General features: G+C 45.1%; 1 protein-coding gene across 8 annotated transcripts in view; it reads right to left on the reverse strand.

Annotated features, from left to right (window-relative positions):
* LOC122930268 (NACHT, LRR and PYD domains-containing protein 12-like) overlaps positions 1-20659 on the reverse strand; it is a 797118-nt gene that overhangs the window by 382163 nt on the left and 394296 nt on the right. For 7 of the 8 annotated variants that reach the window (XM_044283504.1, XM_044283509.1, XM_044283508.1 and 4 more), the window contains 3 exons: positions 19364-19535; positions 15044-15109; positions 3551-5249 (listed from right to left, as the gene is read on the reverse strand). The exons of the other annotated variant lie outside the window; for it this stretch is intronic. In XM_044283504.1, coding sequence (XP_044139439.1) covers positions 3551-5249; positions 15044-15109; positions 19364-19535 — 1937 coding nt within the window. The remainder of the gene's footprint in view (positions 1-3550; positions 5250-15043; positions 15110-19363; positions 19536-20659) is intronic. 8 annotated transcript variants of the gene reach the window in all.

Raw genomic sequence — 20659 nt, forward strand, 5'->3', positions numbered from 1 at the left:
AGGGAGGGGGATCTGTGGATGACACTGTTATAGGGAGGGGGATCTGTGGATGACACTGTTATAGGGAGGGGGATCTGTGGGTGACACTGTTATAGGGAGGGGGATCTGTGGATGACACTGTTATAGGGAGGGGGAAATGGGGATGACACTGTCATGGGGTAGATCTGTGGATGACACATATAGCATAAGATGCTATATACGGTATGTGGCATCCACAGATCCCCCCCATAGCAGTGTCATCCACAGATCCCCCCCCCATAGCAGTGTCATCCACAGATCCCCCCCATAGCAGTGTCATCCACAGACAGCAGGACTTTTCTTCCCTGTTGCGGTTTTAGGTATTGGGTAAAGTATTGCAGCATTTCTAAGCGTACTTGTGTAAATGTATCGTTGTTATAGCTGCCCCCCCCCTCTACTTTTGTCCTGGCCCCCAGTGTGCCCCCCCCCCCCCCCCCAAAATTTGAAAGCTAGAGACACCACTGGCTATAGAGGAAAACTACCCCTTATGCAACTTCAGGAAACTACTCTGAACCGTTGTAGAAGCTGCCTTGCTGTAATTGACTTGTGGACATTGATGACCTTTGGATCAGTTTCAGTAAAACACTTGGATTTGTCAAGAGAACCGGTCTTCTAATTGTGCAAACTCATCATCTACTTACACCCAAGGGTGCTGGCGTAACAAAGACATCAGGGACCCTGCCTTTTCTGCACCTAAAACCCATACCACCAAGGGCACCTCAACTACTATCTGTCAATCCAACCCCTTTTACCCAGAGAGTGCCCGAAGGAATCCGGTGCCGTCCTTCTCCTCACTGCACGCCAACCCAGGGAGCTGCAGAAACAGAGTACAGACTGTCGCATTCTCGTTCACATTCACACTAGTTGTGACACTCACTCAAACATGCCCCTGCGGTTCTGGTACTCTGCAGGAGCAGGAGGGACACTGGGACCCTGGCTTCACGACATGGTGTCAGACTCTGAAGTCACCTCCACGTCATCTTGCTGTGACAGAGGACAACTGAGCCATCCAATCCACAGTCTCATCCTCTTTTTCCTCAATGATAATGAGTTTCCAAAGACAGCAGAGACTAACTAACTAACTAACTAACTCTACAACTACTACTACTCAGATAGCCGGAGCTGCTACTACCCACATTCTGGCTCTTGGTCTTTCACTTGGAACCCTTACGAAGCCCTGACATTTTGGGCCTAAATGTTCACAGTCACACAAAGCATGGAACGGTTTGCAAATCTGCTTTCTGGAAATTAAAGACAGAGAAGTGCAATACGATGTCCTTCCCCCACAAACACACTGAAGACACGGACCCACGAGTGCCGGCGGAAGTCCGCTCCGGCCCCATTCACTCCAGCCGCATGTCCGACCCGTCCCCATTAAAGTGAAGGGGCCGGAGCACTCGTGGGTTGTCGTTAGCACAGATCCAACATTCTGCCGGACCCTGCTAGCGCTAGTGTGAAAGAAGCCTAATACATCCTGATGGCTCCGTGTCGCCGGATCCAGTTGTATTAAATCAAAACTGAAGAAACCGGATCAGACATGAAAATCAATGTAAGCCTATAGGTGGTGAATCCACTTTTTTCTGTAAGAAAAAAAATTATGATTAGGCACCATTGACTTTCACACTAGCGTTTTTGCTGGATCCGGCGGGGTCCAACAAAAACCCTTCCATTACAGATAATACAAACGTCTGCATCCGTTTGAACGGATCCGGTTGTATTATCTTTAACATATTTTTAACATTGCCAAAACGGATCCGTTTTGAACTCCATTGAAAGTCAATGGGGGATGGATCCGTTTTCTATTGTGTCAGATTGTGGCAGAGAAAACGGATCCGTCCCCATTGACTTGCATTGTGGGTCATGACGGATCCACTTTGCTCCGCATCCCATGCCGGACAGAAAACCACCGCATGCTGCAGTTTGCTCTCCGGTATGGAAATGCAACCAAACGGAACAGAATGTATTTTGGAGCGCTCCGTTCCATTGTATACCCATTGACAATGAATGGGGACAAAACAGAAGTGTTTTTATCCGGTACTGAGATCCTCTGCCGGATCTCAATACCGGAAAATTTAAACACAAGAAGCCTAATTCAGCTTCTGCCGGATCTCAAAACCTGAATTAAAAATGCAGATGTGAAAGTAGCCTAAAACTAAAGTTGGCAAACTACTAAGCGATTATTTAGCCGTCTCCACCGCGCCAACACGTTGAGTGTCTGAAGATTAAAGGGGTTATCCAATATCATAAACTGCCTCCCCATGTGCCGGGCCCCTCACAGGGAATATACTTACAGTACCTGGGTCCCTGCTCCCCGCACCGCCGCTGCTGCTTCTCCCCGTGCGCCAATGAAAACATTCAGTGTCGGGAGGGGGGGCAGCCAATGGCAGGCGGGGAACCTAGGGAGGCTGCCCCCGACACAGGATGTTTTCATTGGGGCACGGGGAGAAGTAGCGGCGGCGGTGCAGGGACCAGGAGCGGCGCAGGGAGCGGGGTAAGTATATTCCCTGTGAGGGGCCGACACGTGGGGGGGTCATTTTATGATATTGGATAACCCCTTTAACAGCACAAATTTTGGCCTAGTATGCCCTAGTATACCCTGCGCATTATAAGACATGTAAATGCAGGTTTTAATAAATTCAACAACCCCAAAAAATATGAACTGTAATTGTGTGGAGATGGAAATACATGGATTTAGGCCAAATATCACCTTATCACTCAGATAATTTTGGGTGCTACCCTGCAACCTTTTAAAACTTTAAAAATAAATTAACTATATGGAGATGCCCTGACACTGAGTTTGGACTAGTATTTCAGGTGTTTTCACTCAAATTTAAAATGCTACATTGATGGTAAAACACGTGTTGCACAGTTTTGTGCTTATTCCAATGAAAGGATGTCCTTGCCGGTAGCTGCTGTGAGGTTTGCAGCAGCTGCAGTTCTGCTAGGAGCACAGCTAGCCTCAGCTCCTCACTGCGCACTCCCTGGCTGACAGCTTCCCCTGCCTGTTCCATTTCTACACACAATTCTTCTTCTTTGTAATTCTATCCCTTCCCTTCTCTGTCCCTGGCAGTAGAACACAAGCTTAATAGTGACGTTTCACTGTCCCCGACTCCCTAAGATCATTTTCCTGGCAGACACTGACACCAACCGTCCTCATTCACAGCCCCGCACACAATGACTTTCTGCTCCTCCTGCTCGGGCACCTCCCTGCCTGCTGCACCACTGATTGGCTCATCAAGACTGTCTGTTAGCCTGGGAGCCAATCAGGGCAAACCTCCCCCCCCTTCCTATCAGGGTCATGTGAGAACCCTTCTTCCTCCCTAGTGATTTTTCCCGCTGACATGTGCAGTAAAATGGCGCTATCTGCTGTTTTACTGGATTTGTCTGAAACGAACCTGAAAAAGTTCGGGCTGGTCCGTCAGCCAAAATATTGCAAAGTTTGTAACAAACCGGTTTGCTCATCTCTAATGCGTACAATAAATCTGTCAGATTGTGACTACTACAGAAAGATGAAATATAATTAGTATTTTACCTCAGATTCTGCAGGTTCTGTAATCCTGGAGCAAGTCTTTCTAATCCTTCAAAGTCTAAGGAACATCCCTGTAGATTGAGTTCTTCTATATTTGTGCAGGTGCCCAGAATAAACGCTAACACTGTGCAGTCTAGAGCCGACATACGAACATCAGAAAAGTCCAGACTTCTGTGTGATTGTAGTGATTCCAGCACCAGAGCCTTATTCCGGGATTCATACAGATAGAAAAATGTACTTAGAAGACGACGCTTGCTGGTTTCATTTTCCTGCTCCCTCTTTTCTTCTAGAATGAAGCTCTTTAGCCAAGTGATGACATCTATAGATGTCTGAGTTGCTTGTCTGTCCAGGTATCCAGTTAGCATTGACCTGGTGGAGCCGTCTGATAGACCACACAGGAAACGGAGGAACATCTCACCTCGTCCATCAGGATAGGATTTGGCATCTTTTAGTGATTTCTGTAACTTCTCGGGAGAATAATCCACATAATGCACCAAGGCAGAGAAGAATTCCTGAACAGTGAGATGTAAGAAGGAATAGGACACAGGTTCCTCCGATTCCATCAGAAAACTTGATAATAGCTTTGACGTATTGTCCACATGGAAACAGTCCAGATCTTGTTCATCAAAGATAAGCCTATGATTCATGACCCCATGTTCTGCCATCCATCCGATGGACTGCAGGATCTTCTGAGCGTCACTTTTGTCCAGGCTGTGATTGAACAGGATGTTGGCGACAAATATCGCAAACAGCTGGGTGACGGTTTTGGGTAATAATGACACCGACTGATCACTACTTGTTGGCTGGAAGCTCTTGGATAATACAGTACAGATGATCCAGCAGTAGGACGGGATATAACAGAAGGTGTACAGGGTGTCATTCTGCTTCACATAATTAAAAGCCTTTTCCCCCAGCTCAGGGTTGGAGAAGAAGTTTTGAAAGTACATCTGTCGTTCTTCCGGTAAAAACCCAGTGATTTCTACTATTCTCTGGAAAACTCTACAATCAATTGATGCCAGTCTGGTTGGGCGACTGGTCATTAGGACAGAACAACCATCAAGAAGAGACTTTCTCACCAAACTAACCACAATCTGACCACAAGGTTCAGGCTCATAAGGATTAGAGCACAAGTGACGTGATGAGAAATCCATGTTATGAAGACTTTCATCTAAACCATCAAATATAAAGAGAAGTTTTTCAGGTTCCTGTAAGATGTTACTAAGCTGCTCCTCCAGGTATGGGTACTGATGAAGGATTAGACTGTCCAGACTAACTTTATCCAGTCTGTTGAGTTCTCGGAATTTGAAGAAAAAGACAAAGGAGAATCTTTGATAGAGATCCCCCTTCACCCAGTCATAGACAACCTTCTGCATCAGTGTGGTCTTCCCTACACCAGGCACTCCGCTCACCATTACCATACGTGGCACTTGTTTGGATCGGTGGCACCAGCGGAACAGTTTGTTGCAGGAAATGTGTTGTAGTTCATATTGTTTTCTCTTTAAGTATTCCTCATGTATTACCCCGGTCTTTATGAGCTCATTCTCTGAGCGTTCTCTGAAGTGATCAGTGGAGACAATGATGAGGTTGACATAACGTGTACAGAATGGAAAACTCTCCTCTCGCTGGTCGCATCTTGGAGGTTTGTTCTCTAGAAGTTTCTCAGTTCTTTCATGTAAATGTTTCTTGTGACGGATCTGGAAATCTATAGAAAATAGGAAAATAAAAGGTGAAGATAAGAAGCTGAAACAGAACTAAATATCTTGATGAAGAAATGGCAGATTTCTGTACATTGCTGAATTTTCCAGCTCCTCTTGGCCACATGACTTTTCTAGTCTGACACTGCTCCAGATTTATCACACAGACTGACACTGGATGATAAATCTGGATAATGACTTTACACAACACCAAGGTCACCACAAACCAGGGGGACCCCAAACCAGGGTTTGCCACGAGGGGGACAAAGGGTGCTCTATTCACTGTGCACGGACCAATGAGTACCAGGGAGGACCATAGCCACCGTGAGTACTAGTACCACCATCACACACATTCTCACCTTCTGCTCCGGCCACCGCTGCATGTTACTAACTAGAATACTAGGTGTGGTGGTGCTGTACGGTGTAATCTGCATGAAATGCAGGCAGCATGTCATCGAGCAGGAGGAGCGGTGCAGATTGGCATATAGTTTATGGGAAAAGATCCAGTAAAACTTGTACTTTATTTATTAAAATTTTTATTAAGTAATAAATATTACAACAAAACAAACATTATAATGTAAGCAGCAGCAGTGCAGGCTAGCGCTGCGACAAGCAGCTCGTCCCCCGGACACAGGATGTAATTGATCCAAATAAGAGGGGAAAATTCAAAAGATGACACCTGCCGCAAATGCAGGCAATATTGAAAACACCCCCAATGAATGTAAAAACTCCCCCCCCCCCCCCCACTAAACATATGATAACTGCACAATAATAAGCCTACGTGAGGGCCAAATATAAGGCACCTCAATAGAAGCCCATAGACAGTATGGAAGGACAACAATAGTAGCAATACGCACAAAAACAGCAAACAAATTGAAGCATATCACCTAGAGTTGAGTGGAAGCACAATGTGGATCAAACCCAGGAGCGGTGGAGAGAGCACCCCGACGCACGTTTCGCTCCGCTTTCTCAAGGGGCGTATGTAGCTGTACCCACTGACTCCCTACATATACCCTGGGTGATTACAAATCAAATGCAATTCTCCTGACCCCAGGCCAATGGCTATGCAGCAGGCGGAACTAGGCAGGACCTAAGCAGGTCAGTGGTGACCGCGTCGTCTCGCGAGACAGCGCAATGATGGCGTCAGTGATCACATGACCTGCCAAAGCCAGGTTAGGGGACGAGAAGTAGATATCGCGAGTCCTCACCGGTCGCGTCATCACGTGAGAAAGCAGCAACTGACGTCAGCTATCAAGTGACCGTTTCAAGTCAGATGCAAGAAACATCACGCGAGACAAGGGCAACGGGAACACAAATCGGATCGCGATCACATGATCGCACATCACTTCCCTGTATGAGGGCTCCTGTCTCACCATGTAACCGGTAACAACTCGCTCGTCACCCCACAATATTGGCCAAGAGCGGTCCTGCCCTCCATATCGAATATTATGCTACACCATTAGTCAGTCGAAAATGGGGCAGGTTAAAACATAATACCGCTTGAGCGACATAATACCCAATCTGTAGTCAATGACAACTCCGCAAGGTGATATAATATAGGATAACAGACATATATAGAAAGACCACCAGAGGCGGTTATAACTATACAAAGAATATAAGAGCGCTGGATAGGCACATTAAAAAGTGCTAAAATGTGTAATAAATCCTTATCAGTGTCCTCCTATATTAGCACACACAATGTATAACAAAGCCACATGGACATCCAACTATAGTGATATAGATATAACCAGCCCTAAGGCGCTAGAGAGAGCGCTATACAAATACTATGTGCATCATGGATACAAGACCCTCCATCATACGTCTAATGAGACGCAATAACTGTAGATATATAATGAAATCCATACGACAATAATAGCCTTACTCGGGTACTTAAAGGGAACCTGTCACCAGTTTTATGGTTTCCTAACTAAGGGCAACATAAATAAGTCACTCTCGAATTATATTACGTATATCTATTTATATATGGCTATTATAATACCCTGGAATATTTTATTAAAAAAAAAAAAGAATTTTTTTAAATATATTTTTATGTTTAGATATTTTTATACCTATTACAGATATCCCCCAACATTTAATCTATTCTTAATATATATTTTTAATGTATTAATAAATAAATACATTTTAATAATAAATTTTAACACATAAATGAACTCAATATTACTACCTAACTGAATTATATATATATCTCTGCTTATAGATAAATCAGATGAGGAACGTTAAACATTTAGAATTAATGCCAAGGGACTCCAATCCATAGACAATAGTAGATTTTATATATTCTATTCTATATGCAGACATATGCTCTGGAGAAAGGTAACATTAAAGCGAGACATTATATTTGATCTAATTATCTGTATAAGAGTAAAATGCAGCCAGTTACAACAAAAATGTGACATGACTAATGTTTCTGACGGACCCACGATTACATAATACAAAAAACGCATGTATGCATAGAAAACCGCAGAGGAATCGCATGAATACCGCAATACATGGAAAATGGTATCTGTGAAATCCAGATCTTTTAGATCCATCTCGGGCTTAACATAGAGTCCCTTTGGATGTGAAAATGAATAAATAGCCGGGAAGTTAGTCAGTTCCAACAGAGCCACTGAGGAAGAAGGAGGATAACCTTCGAAACGCGTCTGGCGTGGAGGAATTGGACATGACAAAAAAACGGCTTTTTCAACTATAATAGTTTGATATATCTGTTGGACTAAGAAAGCGCTTCCCAAGGAGAATTAAACCGCGGCCTTTTTGAACACAGTGCAGCAAGCGACGGGTGAGACGGAACCACCTATGCTGATCAAGACAGGTGGAACACCTATTCCAATTAGGGAAACCTAATGTGAACTTGCAGCGTGATAGAGCAAGCGCTCTCATTCACAGCCGGATTTGCTAAATTGCAAGACCTATTTGTACAGCACTTCTATCCAGCAGTAAGGCAGCTTTTCAACTTGCTGACCAGAGGTAAAGCCTACCCTGAATCTACACCACGTGGGACGCCACGGTGGGATTTGCAGGACTGTACGTGAGTAACGAACCAAATACTCAACTAGCTATTTGCTGGATTGCAACTTCGTGAAACATAGTGCACCCCTAGCAATTGTGTCGATTGAACATTGTAACACAAAGCCGATTCCTAGGAGTTCTGTGATATTATAGAAAACCAGTGAGACTGTCTACTACTATCGCCGAGTCTCCAGAGACACTTTATGCTTTTACACAGATATATAACACTGTAATGATTTCAGCACTGCTATATATTTATATATATTTATTTTACAGGTATTTTCACTATATGTAATTGTTTTTTATCACAATTATTATCGACTTATTGTCTTGCTAACACTTGATTTCTTATACACGCTGGTTTATAATTATTTACAAATGATGTACTTTTTTGGAGAATCACTCGGTATTAGTCACTGCTATAACTAACAGAGGACATACAGTCCGCTAATTCCTATGCAGTCTGGTTATTTTTTTGCCGGATCATCAGGCCCTCATCCCTTTTACTTCTCATCTATTAGTTATATCAGTGGACTGATATATTTGATATTTTATCTGATATTTTTAGGGTAAAGCCCTGTTTAGGATATACAATATTATTTGGGTATGGTGACCATTTGTATGAACTGTTATTAATAAATTAGTGTCGCTTTGCTAACTTTGTGAACCAGTTATAAGAGTGCCCATCCTTACAATTGTTTTTTGGTGACGAGGGTACGACATCCGTTTGGTGCACCTTGCCATCCTGAGCCAGAGGTGAGCCGTCCTTTATCTCTTATACCTATCAACATAAATAAGTGACTGATTCTCTTAGCACAATGCTGGCTCACGTTCTTTAATTGACCCAGTCGATCTGCCAACATCTTGTATTGAAAAGCTCCTGCTGATAATGATGAGTCATGAATATCCATGAGCTCCTGACTCTCCCGCCCACCTGCTGCTGAATGACAGTTTGTTTCCATAGGAATCAGCAGCAGGTGGGCAGGGGAGTGGCTATAGCGCTGAATTAAATATACGCTGGACTCAATGACATCACGACTCCAATCAGCTCATTAGCATGCGGCATCTTTGTGTGTATATTATGATGTCACCATCTGTCACACCAGTAAGTGAATACATCTAAGGCACTTTTTAGTAGTTAATGATTGTATATAATTAGTTACATTATAATCAAATATCCACATGACAGGTTCCCTTTAAGTAATTCATATAATAATTGTGGTCATGGCTACGGCCAAGAGATATCCGAAGAACCATAGGGAGAGAAACCACGGGAACAACCTAACCCAGCTAGGCGTGTCTTAGCTAACCTGACTAAATGGCTTGTTGTGTGCCCTAAGCCATGATCGTGGGTAGGCCTGTAAGTGGGCAAAAACCAAGCCAAGTAGGGTAGAAAAGGAACTCGAATGGCATGCGCAAACTAATCCCCAAGCCAACTGCAAGGCGTCAGGGATCTAGAGCGAAAAATTCGGGGTGTATGAAGCAAGGCCAGAAGAAGACCTACAACCCATCTTTTGGATGACAAGGCCAGAGACATGATGCTCAATATTGCGGATACTGCTCCAAAGCGGAATGGAGGACCGGGAATACGTTGTGAAATGGATCATAAAACCAACTGAAACTTGTAAAGTTTTGGTTCTACGGAGTACTGGCAATGCCCCAGCCTCAGGAGATCGTGGGACCGCAACCTAACTGCCTAGACTATGCAGGAATAAGGGCCAAAAAGAACCATGTAGATAGGAAGAGAATCCTTGAATAGTTCCCCAGACAACAGCTATCTGCTAGCCGTGGTCCGCGCCTTGTTCTACTGTGCGCCCCTGAGAATTGTTTTAACGCTTGAGACGAGAAGACCGACCTACTATATGAATCTTCTACCGTGAGGAAATGCTGGACCTTGTCCAAAACCCGATTCAACGTGGTTGTGGGGAGTCTGAGGTTAGTGCACCTGAGAACCCACGCCTGTGAGTGAGGGTGTGGCTCCTATATGAAGAGCGTCCGCCCCTCCCACAAATGCAGGCTGACCAATCAGCCTTACCAACTTGTACTAAAAAGTGCAAGGTGACAAAAAAACTAAAGTAGTGCAATGATGTGCAAATGAGCAGTGCAAGTGACAATACAATTATTATATGAATTACTTAAAGAGGACCTTGCACCAGAATAAAACCTCTAAACTGACTATACAGACGTGTAGAGCGGCGCCCAGGGATCCCCCTGCACTTACTGTTATCCCCGGGCGCCGCTCCGTTCTCCGGTTATAGCCTCCGGTATGTTCACAGTTAGGCTCCACCCAGGGGAACCTCCAAGCGTCTCTTTCTCCTATGCTGTAGCGCTGACCAATCACAGCGCTCAGCTCATAGCCTGTGCGTATTGCTACTATTGTTGTCCTTCCATACTGTCTATGGGCTTCTATTGAGGTGCCTTATATTTGGCCCTCACGTAGGCTTATTATTGTGCAGTTATCATATGTTTAGTGGGGGGGGGGGGGGATTTTTTACATTCATGGGGGGGGGGGGTTCTCAATATTGCCTGCATTTGCGGCAGGTGTCATCTTTTGAATTTTCCCCTCTTATTTGGATCAAGTACATCCTGTGTCCGGGGGACGAGCTGCTTGTCGCAGCGCTAGCCTGCACTGCTGCTGCTTACATTATAATGTTTTATAATGTTTTATGATTTGTTGTAATATTTATTACTTAATAAAATTTGTCATTACTTTATATGTGTGTCCTTTGGTTTAATTGGTTTAGTTATAACATTTTGGCACACATCTAGCTCATCCTTTGGATGATTAAGTAGGTTGTATTTATTTATTAAAAGCAGCACTGTCAGCATGAGCAACCCTACTAAACCAGACATAGTGCCTGGTAGGGTTGATCATTCTGATACAAATTATATTTTTTAGGTATTATTAATGCATAGAAATAATTACTTTTATAAATATGCTAATTACTTAGTTGGAACCCCAAGGGGTATGCTGTAGCGTTATAAGCACCCCTGGTGCGCTGAACACTGCACCTGACATTTCATTGATAGAGCAAGACACCTTATATTTCCCTGTCTTCTGCCCCTGAGTACTACCTCCAAATGTCCGCGCCTGTACTACAGCTTTGCTGCTGCTTATTCATATCCATACCGCACAGGAGCCGATGACCTCATTTAACCCAGAAGCGATCCTCCTCTGTCTCTGTAGCCAGGGACGCCTCTACTTCTGCGTTCAATTATATCATCAGCACCTGCACTGGTCAGCAAGCAGCAGCAGAGATGTAGCATAAGTGAAGACTTTTGGAGGGTTAATCATGCTGACAGGGTTGCTTTAAAATCATGCTCATTCTGGACTGTGAAGTCAAGAAGCTGGTTCCATTAGTGATTAACAGTTTTCTGTCCATAAGGAGGAGATTGTCACGGTCCCTCAGGTGACTGGTGTCAGGAGATCAGGGAGACTGGCTGAGCGTGGAGGAATCTAACAGCCTCCTTGATTTCTTTTGATTCAGTGTTGATAGGGTTAATGACCACTTCCCTTTTCTCAGCTGTTGCTCAGTGGTCATCATTTCTACCCTTTATAGTCTGACCCCACCCTTCTGACTATGCGGTAGATAGCTTCATTTGGGTTTGGCTGAGCTGGTGTGAGGTCGCCTCTGGTGTTCCTGTTCGTCCATCTATTCAGAAGTTAAGTGTTGCGTTTGTTTGTGTTTTGTATTATTCCCTGTTGTATCTGGGACTGAGACAAAGACTTTCATTCGTCCATCTGGGGAGAAATGGGTTGTCTCTGGTCCTAACCTTATTCCAGGGCCTTATAGGGAAATTAGTGTGGCAGGCGCAGCACTATGCAGTGCCTTTTGCGCTGTGGCATTAGAAAAATTTTGATATCTCTAACTTTTTAGTCCAACCAGACTGTCTGTTACTCTGTAATTTTTCTAGCGCTGTTCTATAAAAACAGTAGGTTTCAAGAGCACACCAAATGCTTGAAATAACTTCTTTATTAACTTTAACTTTTCTTCATAACACGCCGCCTCCACAGCAGATAGTTCATGTACAAACACGTGTTGAATAAAGTATCACAAAATGGCGGTATGCATAAGATGGTTCAACTGTTCAATCTTGTCATTCAACATAAAATGGTGGATATATTTCTCTCTCGAGTATCTGTACTCTCACTTTAAGTAATTTAAGCACGTTATGATCCCTCTGAGAGGTATACCTGAGGTTTAACCAATCACAGCCAGCCTCACACTGAGCCTGTGTGGGAAATCCCCTAGCTGGAATTATTATTCACCAGAGAGCTGAACAGACACACAGTTCCAGTCAGAGGTCAGTTTTATGGAAGCAAAGAGGCCAAAATAGTTCCACCAAATTGCGACCAAATTGCATAAAAGCATTCAAACTGCTCAAAGCAATTGTATAGAGCAAACTGCAAACCAAGTAGAGCAAGTAGAACTATTGGTTAAACCTCAGATATACCTCTCAGAGAGATCATAAAGTGCTTAAATAACTTAAAGTGAGAGTACAGATGCTGATGAGAGAAATATATCCACCATTTTATGTTAAATGACAAGATTGAACAGTTGAACCACCATCTTATGCATACCGCCATTTTATGAATCTTTATGCAACACGTGTTATGTACATGGACTATCTGCTGTGGAGGCGGCAGTGTTATATATGAAGAAAAGTTGAAGTTAATAAAGAAGTTATTTCAAGAATTTGGTGTGCTCTTTAAGCCTACTGTTTCCATAGAACGGCGCTAGAAAAATTACAGAGTAACAGTCTGGTTGGACTAAAAGGTTAGAGATATCAAAATTCTTCTAATGCCACAGCGCAAAAGGCACTTCATAGTGCTGCGCCTGCCACAATTAGGGCCTAGGTATCCTGCATATGAATATTCCTACGTTGTTTAGGTGACCTGTTTCTTCCCTAGTTTCCAGGCCCAGTTACTGTTCCCCTTCCCTCCTGTGTTCAGTGTGGAGTTTTCCCCCACACTGATGGTGACAGAGGTTCTATCAGTGACTGACAGCCTTCCCTCTATGAGGAGGAGGTCCTATCAGGGACTAACAGCCTTCCCTCTATGAGGAGGAGGTCCTATCAGGGACTAACAGCCTTCCCTCTATGAGGAGGAGGTCCTATCAGTGACTGACAGCCTTCCCTCTATGAGGAGGAGGTCCTATCAGGGACTGACAGCCTTCCCTCTATGAGGAGGAGGTCCCATCAGTGACTGACATCCTTCCCTCTATGAGGAGGAGGTCCTATCAGTGACTGACAGTCTTCCCTCTATGAGGAGGAGGTCATATCAGTGACTGACAGCCTTCCCTCTATGAGGAGGAGGTCCTATCAGTGACTGACAGCCTTTCCTCTATGAGGAGGAGGTCCTATCAGTGACTGACAGCCTTCCTTCTATGAGGAGGAGGTCCTATCAGTGACTGAAGGCCTTCCTTCTATGAGGAGGAGGTCCTATCAGTGACTGACAGCCTTCCCTCTATGAGGAGGAGGTCCTATCAGGGACTGACAGCCTTCCCTCTATAAGGAGGAGGAGGTCCTATCAGTGACTGACAGCCTTCCCTCTATGAGGAGGAGGTCCTATCAGGGACTGACAGCCTTCCCTCTATGAGGAGGAGGTCCTATCAGGGACTGACAGCTTTCCCTCTATGAGGAGGAGGTCCTATCAGTGATTGACAGCCTTCCCTCTATGAGGAGGAGGTCCTATCAGTGACTGACAGCCTTCCCTCTATGAGGAGGAGGTCCTATCAGTGACTGACAGCCTTCCCTCTATGACAGGCATCCTCAAACTGCGGCCCTCCAGCTGTTGTAAAACTACAACTCCCACAATGCCCTGCTGTAGGCTTATACCTGTAGGCTGTTCGGGCATGCTGGGAGTTGTAGTTTTGCCACAGCTGGAGGGCCGCTCTGAGTAGGAGGTCCTATCAGGGACTGACAGCCTTCCCTCTGAGGAGGAGGTCCTATCAGTGACTGACAGCCTTCCTTCTATGAGGAGGAGGTCATATCAGTGACTGACAGCCTTCCTTCTATGAGGAGGAGGTCCTATCAGTGACTGACAGCCTTCCCTCTATGAGGAGGTGGTCCTATCAGTGACTGACAGCCTTCCCTCTATGAGGAGGAGGTCCTATCAGTGACTGACAGCCTTCCCTCTATGAGGAGGAGGTCATATCAGTGACTGACAGCCTTCCCTCTATGAGGAGGAGGTCCTATCAGTGACTGACAGCCTTCCCTCTATGAGGAGGAGGTCCTATCCGTGACTGACAGCCTTCCCTCTATGAGGAGGAGGTCCTATCAGTGACTGACAGCCTTCCCTCTATGAGGAGGAGGTCCTATCAGTGACTGACAGCCTTCCCTCTATGAGGAGGAGGTCCTATCAGTGACTGACAGCCTTCCCTCTATGAGGAGGAGGTCCTATCAGTGACTGACAGCCTTCATTCTATGAGGAGGAGGTCCTATTAAGGACTGACAGCCTACCCTCTATGAGGAGGAGGTCCTATTAGGCACTGGCAGCCTTCTCTCTATGAGGAGGATGTCCTATCAGGGACTGACAGCCTTCCCTCTATGAGGAGGAGGTCCTATCAGGGACTGACAGCCTTCCCTCTGTGAGGAGGAGGTTATACAAGTTATACTGAACCGTCACAGAAAACTATATATGAATCTGCTCAGCTCCTCCTGCTCTATAACAACCCGCTGCAGTCCAAACACCATGTTCTATGTGACAGGTGTAATGTAATGTAAACTATGAGCAGTTTTATTATTATAGGTCTATATGAATCTCACTTACCTTTGAGTTGTGGGGACATTTGGTGTCCATGTTCATCCAGCAGGATTTGCTCCACCAGAGTGTCACCTAATAAGAAATGATACAGACGTCCTCAGTGCTGGATGTACATTATACAGGGACGGACGAGGTCTAATGGTCCTAAATGTACAGCTGTGAAATAGTGTCCACGTCCCTCATACTGTGCATGGTCACATTGTGGTGGTCATTGTGTGTCCTGGCATTGTGATAGATACTGTATGGTCGTTACTATGAGGGTGCTGTAGTATTATTATTATAGCGCCATTCATTCCATGACACTGCAGATATGATGAGGGGTATACACACATAATAGAAAACGATTTCAATAACCATGAACAAGACAAGCTACAGACTGGTACAGAAGGAGAGAGGACCCTGCCCGTGAGGGCCTACCATCTACAACAGGGGTGCAGAACCTAGGGCCCGGGGGCCACATGCAGCCCTTGATACCATTCTGTGCGGCCCCCAACCATGTGGTAACAGACATGTATGTCCATGTTTTGTGGCTGCTCACATGTATCTTTCATGTATTCTCCCATTGGATGGGAGTACTAGAAGTGTAACTAGACATTAAAGAGGACCTTTCACCGATTATTACACTGTGAACTAAGTATACAGACATGTGGAGCGGCGCCCAGGGATCTCGCTGCACTTACTATTATCCCCGGGCGCCGCTCCGTTCTCCTGCTATGCCCTCCGGTATCTTCGCTCACTAAGTTATAGTAGGCGGAGATTCCAGTCACTAAGTTATGGTAGGCGGAGTCTGCCCTTGTTCTGCTCTAGCGCTGGCCAATGGCAGCGCAGAGCTCACAGCCTGGGAGGTTATTTTCTCCCAGGCTGTGAGCTCTGCAATGCGATTGGCCAGCGCTACAGAAGAACAAGGGCAGACTCCCCGGGGGCCACTCTACATGTCTGTATAGTTAGTTCATAGTGTAATAATCGGTGAAAGGTCCTCTTTAATGATATGGACTGCATGTTCAATATGCCATAAATATAGTATTTCAGTTGGTAACACCCCTTTAAGTTTTATTTTCGGCCCTTCGAATTGGTTTAGGCTGACAATGTGGCACCCCTGATCTACAAGGTATGGGAGAAGGACACAGTAGGAGAGAGTGAAGTTGGTCATGGTGGTATAGAGGCAGCAGGGTCACCGGTTGTAGACTTGTCTAAAGAGGTGGTTTTCAGGTTTCTTTTGAAGGTCTGATATGTTGGGGTATAGAGTTCCAGAGTATGGGGGCTGCACGGGAGAAATCTTGGAGGTGATTGTGGGAAGAGGTGATAAGAGGAGAGGAGAGAAGGAGGTCTTGTGAGGATCGGATATTACGTGTGGGGATGTATCGGGAAAGTAGCTCAGAGATGTATGAGGGTAACAGGTTGTGGACGGCCTATTGTCTACTTGTTAGTATTTTAAAGTATTCGCTGGACAATGGGGGGTCAGAAGGGAATGGCAAAGTAGTAATGGGAGAGAGGTGGATTACCCGGGCAACAAAGTTGAGAATATATTGGAGGGTGCGAGGGTGCTAGATAAAAGGCCACAGAGGCGTGTGTTACAGTATTCTAGGTGGGAGATGATGAGGGCATGTAGAAATTTTGTTTGCAGACTCATGGTTGAGGAATGTGTGAATTCAAGAGCTATTTTTGAGTTGTTGGTGGCAGGTGATGTGCTGGTTGGTGACGGGCTTGGATGTGCAGTTTGTAGGACTTGTGAGGACTTGGTTGACCGAGGAGTGTGTGTAGCCATTGACCATGATAGGTCTGTTGGGGGGGTTGAATGAGATGGGGAAACATGATAAATTCTGTTTTATCCATGTTAATTTTAGAAAGAGAGCAGAAAGAAGATATAGAAGATAGGCATTGTGCGATTTTTGATAGTAAGGTGGTGATGTCTGGAAAAGAGAGGTAAATGTGTGTAGCATAAAAGTGATACTGAAATCCATGGGACTCCATGGCCGAAGGTGTAGATTGAGAAGAGCAGGGCTCCTAATACAGAGCCTTGAGGGACACTAACAGAGTGGGGACGAGATGAGGAGGTGGTGTGAGAGTGGGAGACACTAAATGTCCAGTATGTGAGGTATGATGTGATCCAGGAGAGAGACAGGTCCGTGATGCCAAAAGATGAAAGAGTTTGTAAGAGAAGGAAGTGGTCGACGGCAGGGGTGGTTTGGCAATGTATTGTACCGGTAAACTTCCCGGTGGGCCGGTGGAGCCCAGCTATTCTTTTAAACGCTTGAAGCCAGCGCCAATACACATACCGGCGGCTGCGCTGACTGACAAAGATCCCGGCTGCTGCGCTGCTCAGTCCCGACTGTCTGACACTTCTGGGGCTATAAGTGTGTGTGGAGGTGGGTGGTGGTTGAGGCCGTGTGGTGTGCGCAGTGTCAGGGATCTACCGAGTGACTCAGTCACTGCCTGCCAGCCCTGCTGCGCTACACTGACTGGACTTACTATGGACGGGGCTCGACCCCCCCGGGTGTGTGAGATCTCTCACCTCGCTGCCGCTCCACCCCTAGGCTGCCCGAGTGAGTTTGACACTTCCAAGTGTGAAGTTCCACTCAAATGAGATTATGGGGCTGGCTGGCGTGCGCAATGTCGGCTAAACTATTCAGACATGGCAGGCGCCGGCCCTAGTGATGTGACCCTGTGCATGCTGCCTGCATGCTGCTGTGAGATGTGATCTGGACAGTAGGGTGGAAAGGCTTTCCTCTGTAATGGTGGAGAAGCAGGTTTGGGGGGGGAAGAGGAATGAGCAGTTGTGTAGAGGGGCAGTGGGGACTGTAGGCTGAAGTCTGTGGCATAGTCCTCAGCTGAGATGAGGGGTGAGGGTGGAGGCACTGGGGGACGGAGAAGAGAGTTACAAGTGTTAAAACGTTATTTAGGGTTGTGAGAAGATATGATGTGAAGTAGGTCTGTTTTTCAGCAGTGAGTGCGGAATTGAAGTTGAGAAGGGATTGTTTGTATGTGATAAAGTATATAGGGGCATTGTGGTGGTCACTATGAGGACACTGTGATGGTCACTGTATGTGGTGGTCACTACATGAGGGGCCCTGAAGCCTCATCAGCAATTGCGGCTATCATTTATATATGTTTGTCATGTTCACATTGGGTAACTTTTGGGCTATTTTTTAATATCACCTGTGGCTCATCTTGGCATCAAATCCTAAGCCAGACCCAAATCAATTCAGGCCACAGGCAAGACCTAAACTTCAAACTAGGGATCAACCGATTATCGTATTTACCGATATTATCGGCCGATATTCATGATTTTCAAAGTAAAGTTTCGGTATCGCCATCTAACGTTGCCAATATGCCGATAATGTGACCAGCGCGCGTGTTCCCTCAGCAGCACAGGAGATAAGGAGGCAGTGTCTCCCTCCCCCTTTGCTGCTGCTGCCACCAATGAGAGGGGAGAAGGGAAAAGGAGGCGGGAGCTGGCTGCAGAATCATATAGCCACACCTGAGGGGTTAACTGCCGCGGATCGCAGCCATCTGTCATAGAGGTCAGGTGCTGCTATATGATTCTGCAGCCAGCACCTGCCTCCTGTATTTGAATTAATGGGCGAGTTATCTTCATTGGTGGCGCAGTGCGCCCCCCCCCCCAAATCCCAGCATTAAAAACATTGGTGGCGCAGTGCGCCCCAACCCCCACCAGTATTAGTCATTGGTGGCAGTGGCCACAGGATCCCCTCCTCCTCATTGGTGGCAGTGGCAGCTTCTGATCAGAGCCCCAGCTGTGTAATCCTGGGGCTCCGATCTGTTACCATGGCAGCCAGGACGCTACTGAAGCCTGGCTGCCATGGTAATCTCCTTGCTGCTGTGAGCACAGAGCACAGGGCAGCAGGGAGAGTGTGAGGTCCTATTCACCCTAATAGAGCTGTATTAGGGTGAATAGGACAAGGGTTCTAGCCCCTAAGAGCGCTAATAGTTATTAAAAAAAAGTTTAAAAAAACATAAACACCAAAATATTAAGTATAAATGAAAAAGAAAGATAAAAAAAAAAAGTTAAACGTTAACAATAAACTTGTTCATTTAACAGCAGATTTATGTAGGATTTTTTATTTTTTTTTAAAATAAAAATGCACAAAATATCGGTATAAATTATCGGCTATCGGCCTGAAAGTTCACAGGTTATCGGTATCGGCTCTAAAAAATCACTATCGGTCGATCCCTACTTCAAACCTCAGACTAGAATCCAAAATCGGTTCAGATCCCTAATAAATCCAGAGGGAGATCTTTATTACTGTGGACAATGTAAGTCATGAAGACCTCTATTTCATGGGTGACACGTCTCATACACGATGTTACCTCTATGACGGAGTTCCTCCAGTACAGCGCGCAGGCCGGGGGAACCATGATGTCTCCGTAATACATACAGACTGACCCACAGTCCTATCACAGCTTCTCTTCCTAGGTGACCTATATCCTGTAGTAAAGTCCGCGCCAATCTTCTTCTATCATGTTCTAGACTCTGGTATTTCTAGAACCCAAAAAGATGACACATAAGGTGCGTTATACACAGATACATAACACAAAGGGTTAAAACACTGCAGATACTACATGTCTGTCTTCTCTGTAATGTGTTGTCCAGAGAAAGGGAAATCTATGGAATAGATGCGGAGAAAATCCTTCCTGAAACCACAAGTAACAATCAGATTATTTCCAGGATGTAGTGACCCCTAATGTACGTGTGCGGGGGAGGGGATAAATCCTCCACAATACTGGATTATACACTTCTGGGGGGGTCTCCATCAGATATGAGCTGCTGTCTGTTATTAAACTGGAAGTTGTCCAACATCTTACTCTGACATATGAAGCACAATTGTCATTCAGCCTCTTGTAGACAGCAGGATGGTGACATGAATGTCGCGCAGGGAATGTGGATCTGCTGTGTCACGTGAACAGATTTGGCTTGGGGTAACTCCTAATAGAGTTATCTAAGCAGCCCCCCTGGTCTTCACCAGTGACGTCACTGGGCCAGCGGTAAACAGCGAGAAGGCCGCGGCGCTACTGCCAGCGCAGCTGCCTTCTCAAACAGCTTATCGGCAGGGGTGCCTTTTAAGTTAAATGTGCCCCAGAGGTCTTGTATGAACTTATGGGGGAATGCAAAGTGTAAAATAAAAAATATAAAAAATAAAGTATTTTAAAAAATAATAAAAAAAAGGTTTCACGTGTAAAAAAAAAAATTTCCCCAATTAGGAAATAAAAAAATGATAAAAATAGAAAAAATAAAATAGACATATTAGGTATCACCGCGTCCGTGACGGCTGGCTCTATAAATATATCACATGATCCACCCCATACGATAAACACCATAAACGTCCGATAAATACCATAACAAAATAAAAAAGCCATTTTTGTCACCTTACATCACAAAAAGTGCAACTCCAAGTGATCGAAAAGGTGTATGTCCCACAAAATGGTATCAATAAAACCATCACCTCATCCCGCAAAAAGAGGCCCCACATAAGAAAATCGCTCAAACAATCAAAAAAACTATAGCTCTCAGAACATGGAGACATTAAAACATAATGTTTTTGTTTCCAAAATGCTATTATTGTTTTAAAGTGAAATAAATAAAGAAAGTAGACATATTAGGTATCG

This window comes from Bufo gargarizans, chromosome 3, assembly GCF_014858855.1.
Source record: "Bufo gargarizans isolate SCDJY-AF-19 chromosome 3, ASM1485885v1, whole genome shotgun sequence".
NCBI classification, from domain to species: domain Eukaryota; kingdom Metazoa; phylum Chordata; class Amphibia; order Anura; family Bufonidae; genus Bufo; species Bufo gargarizans.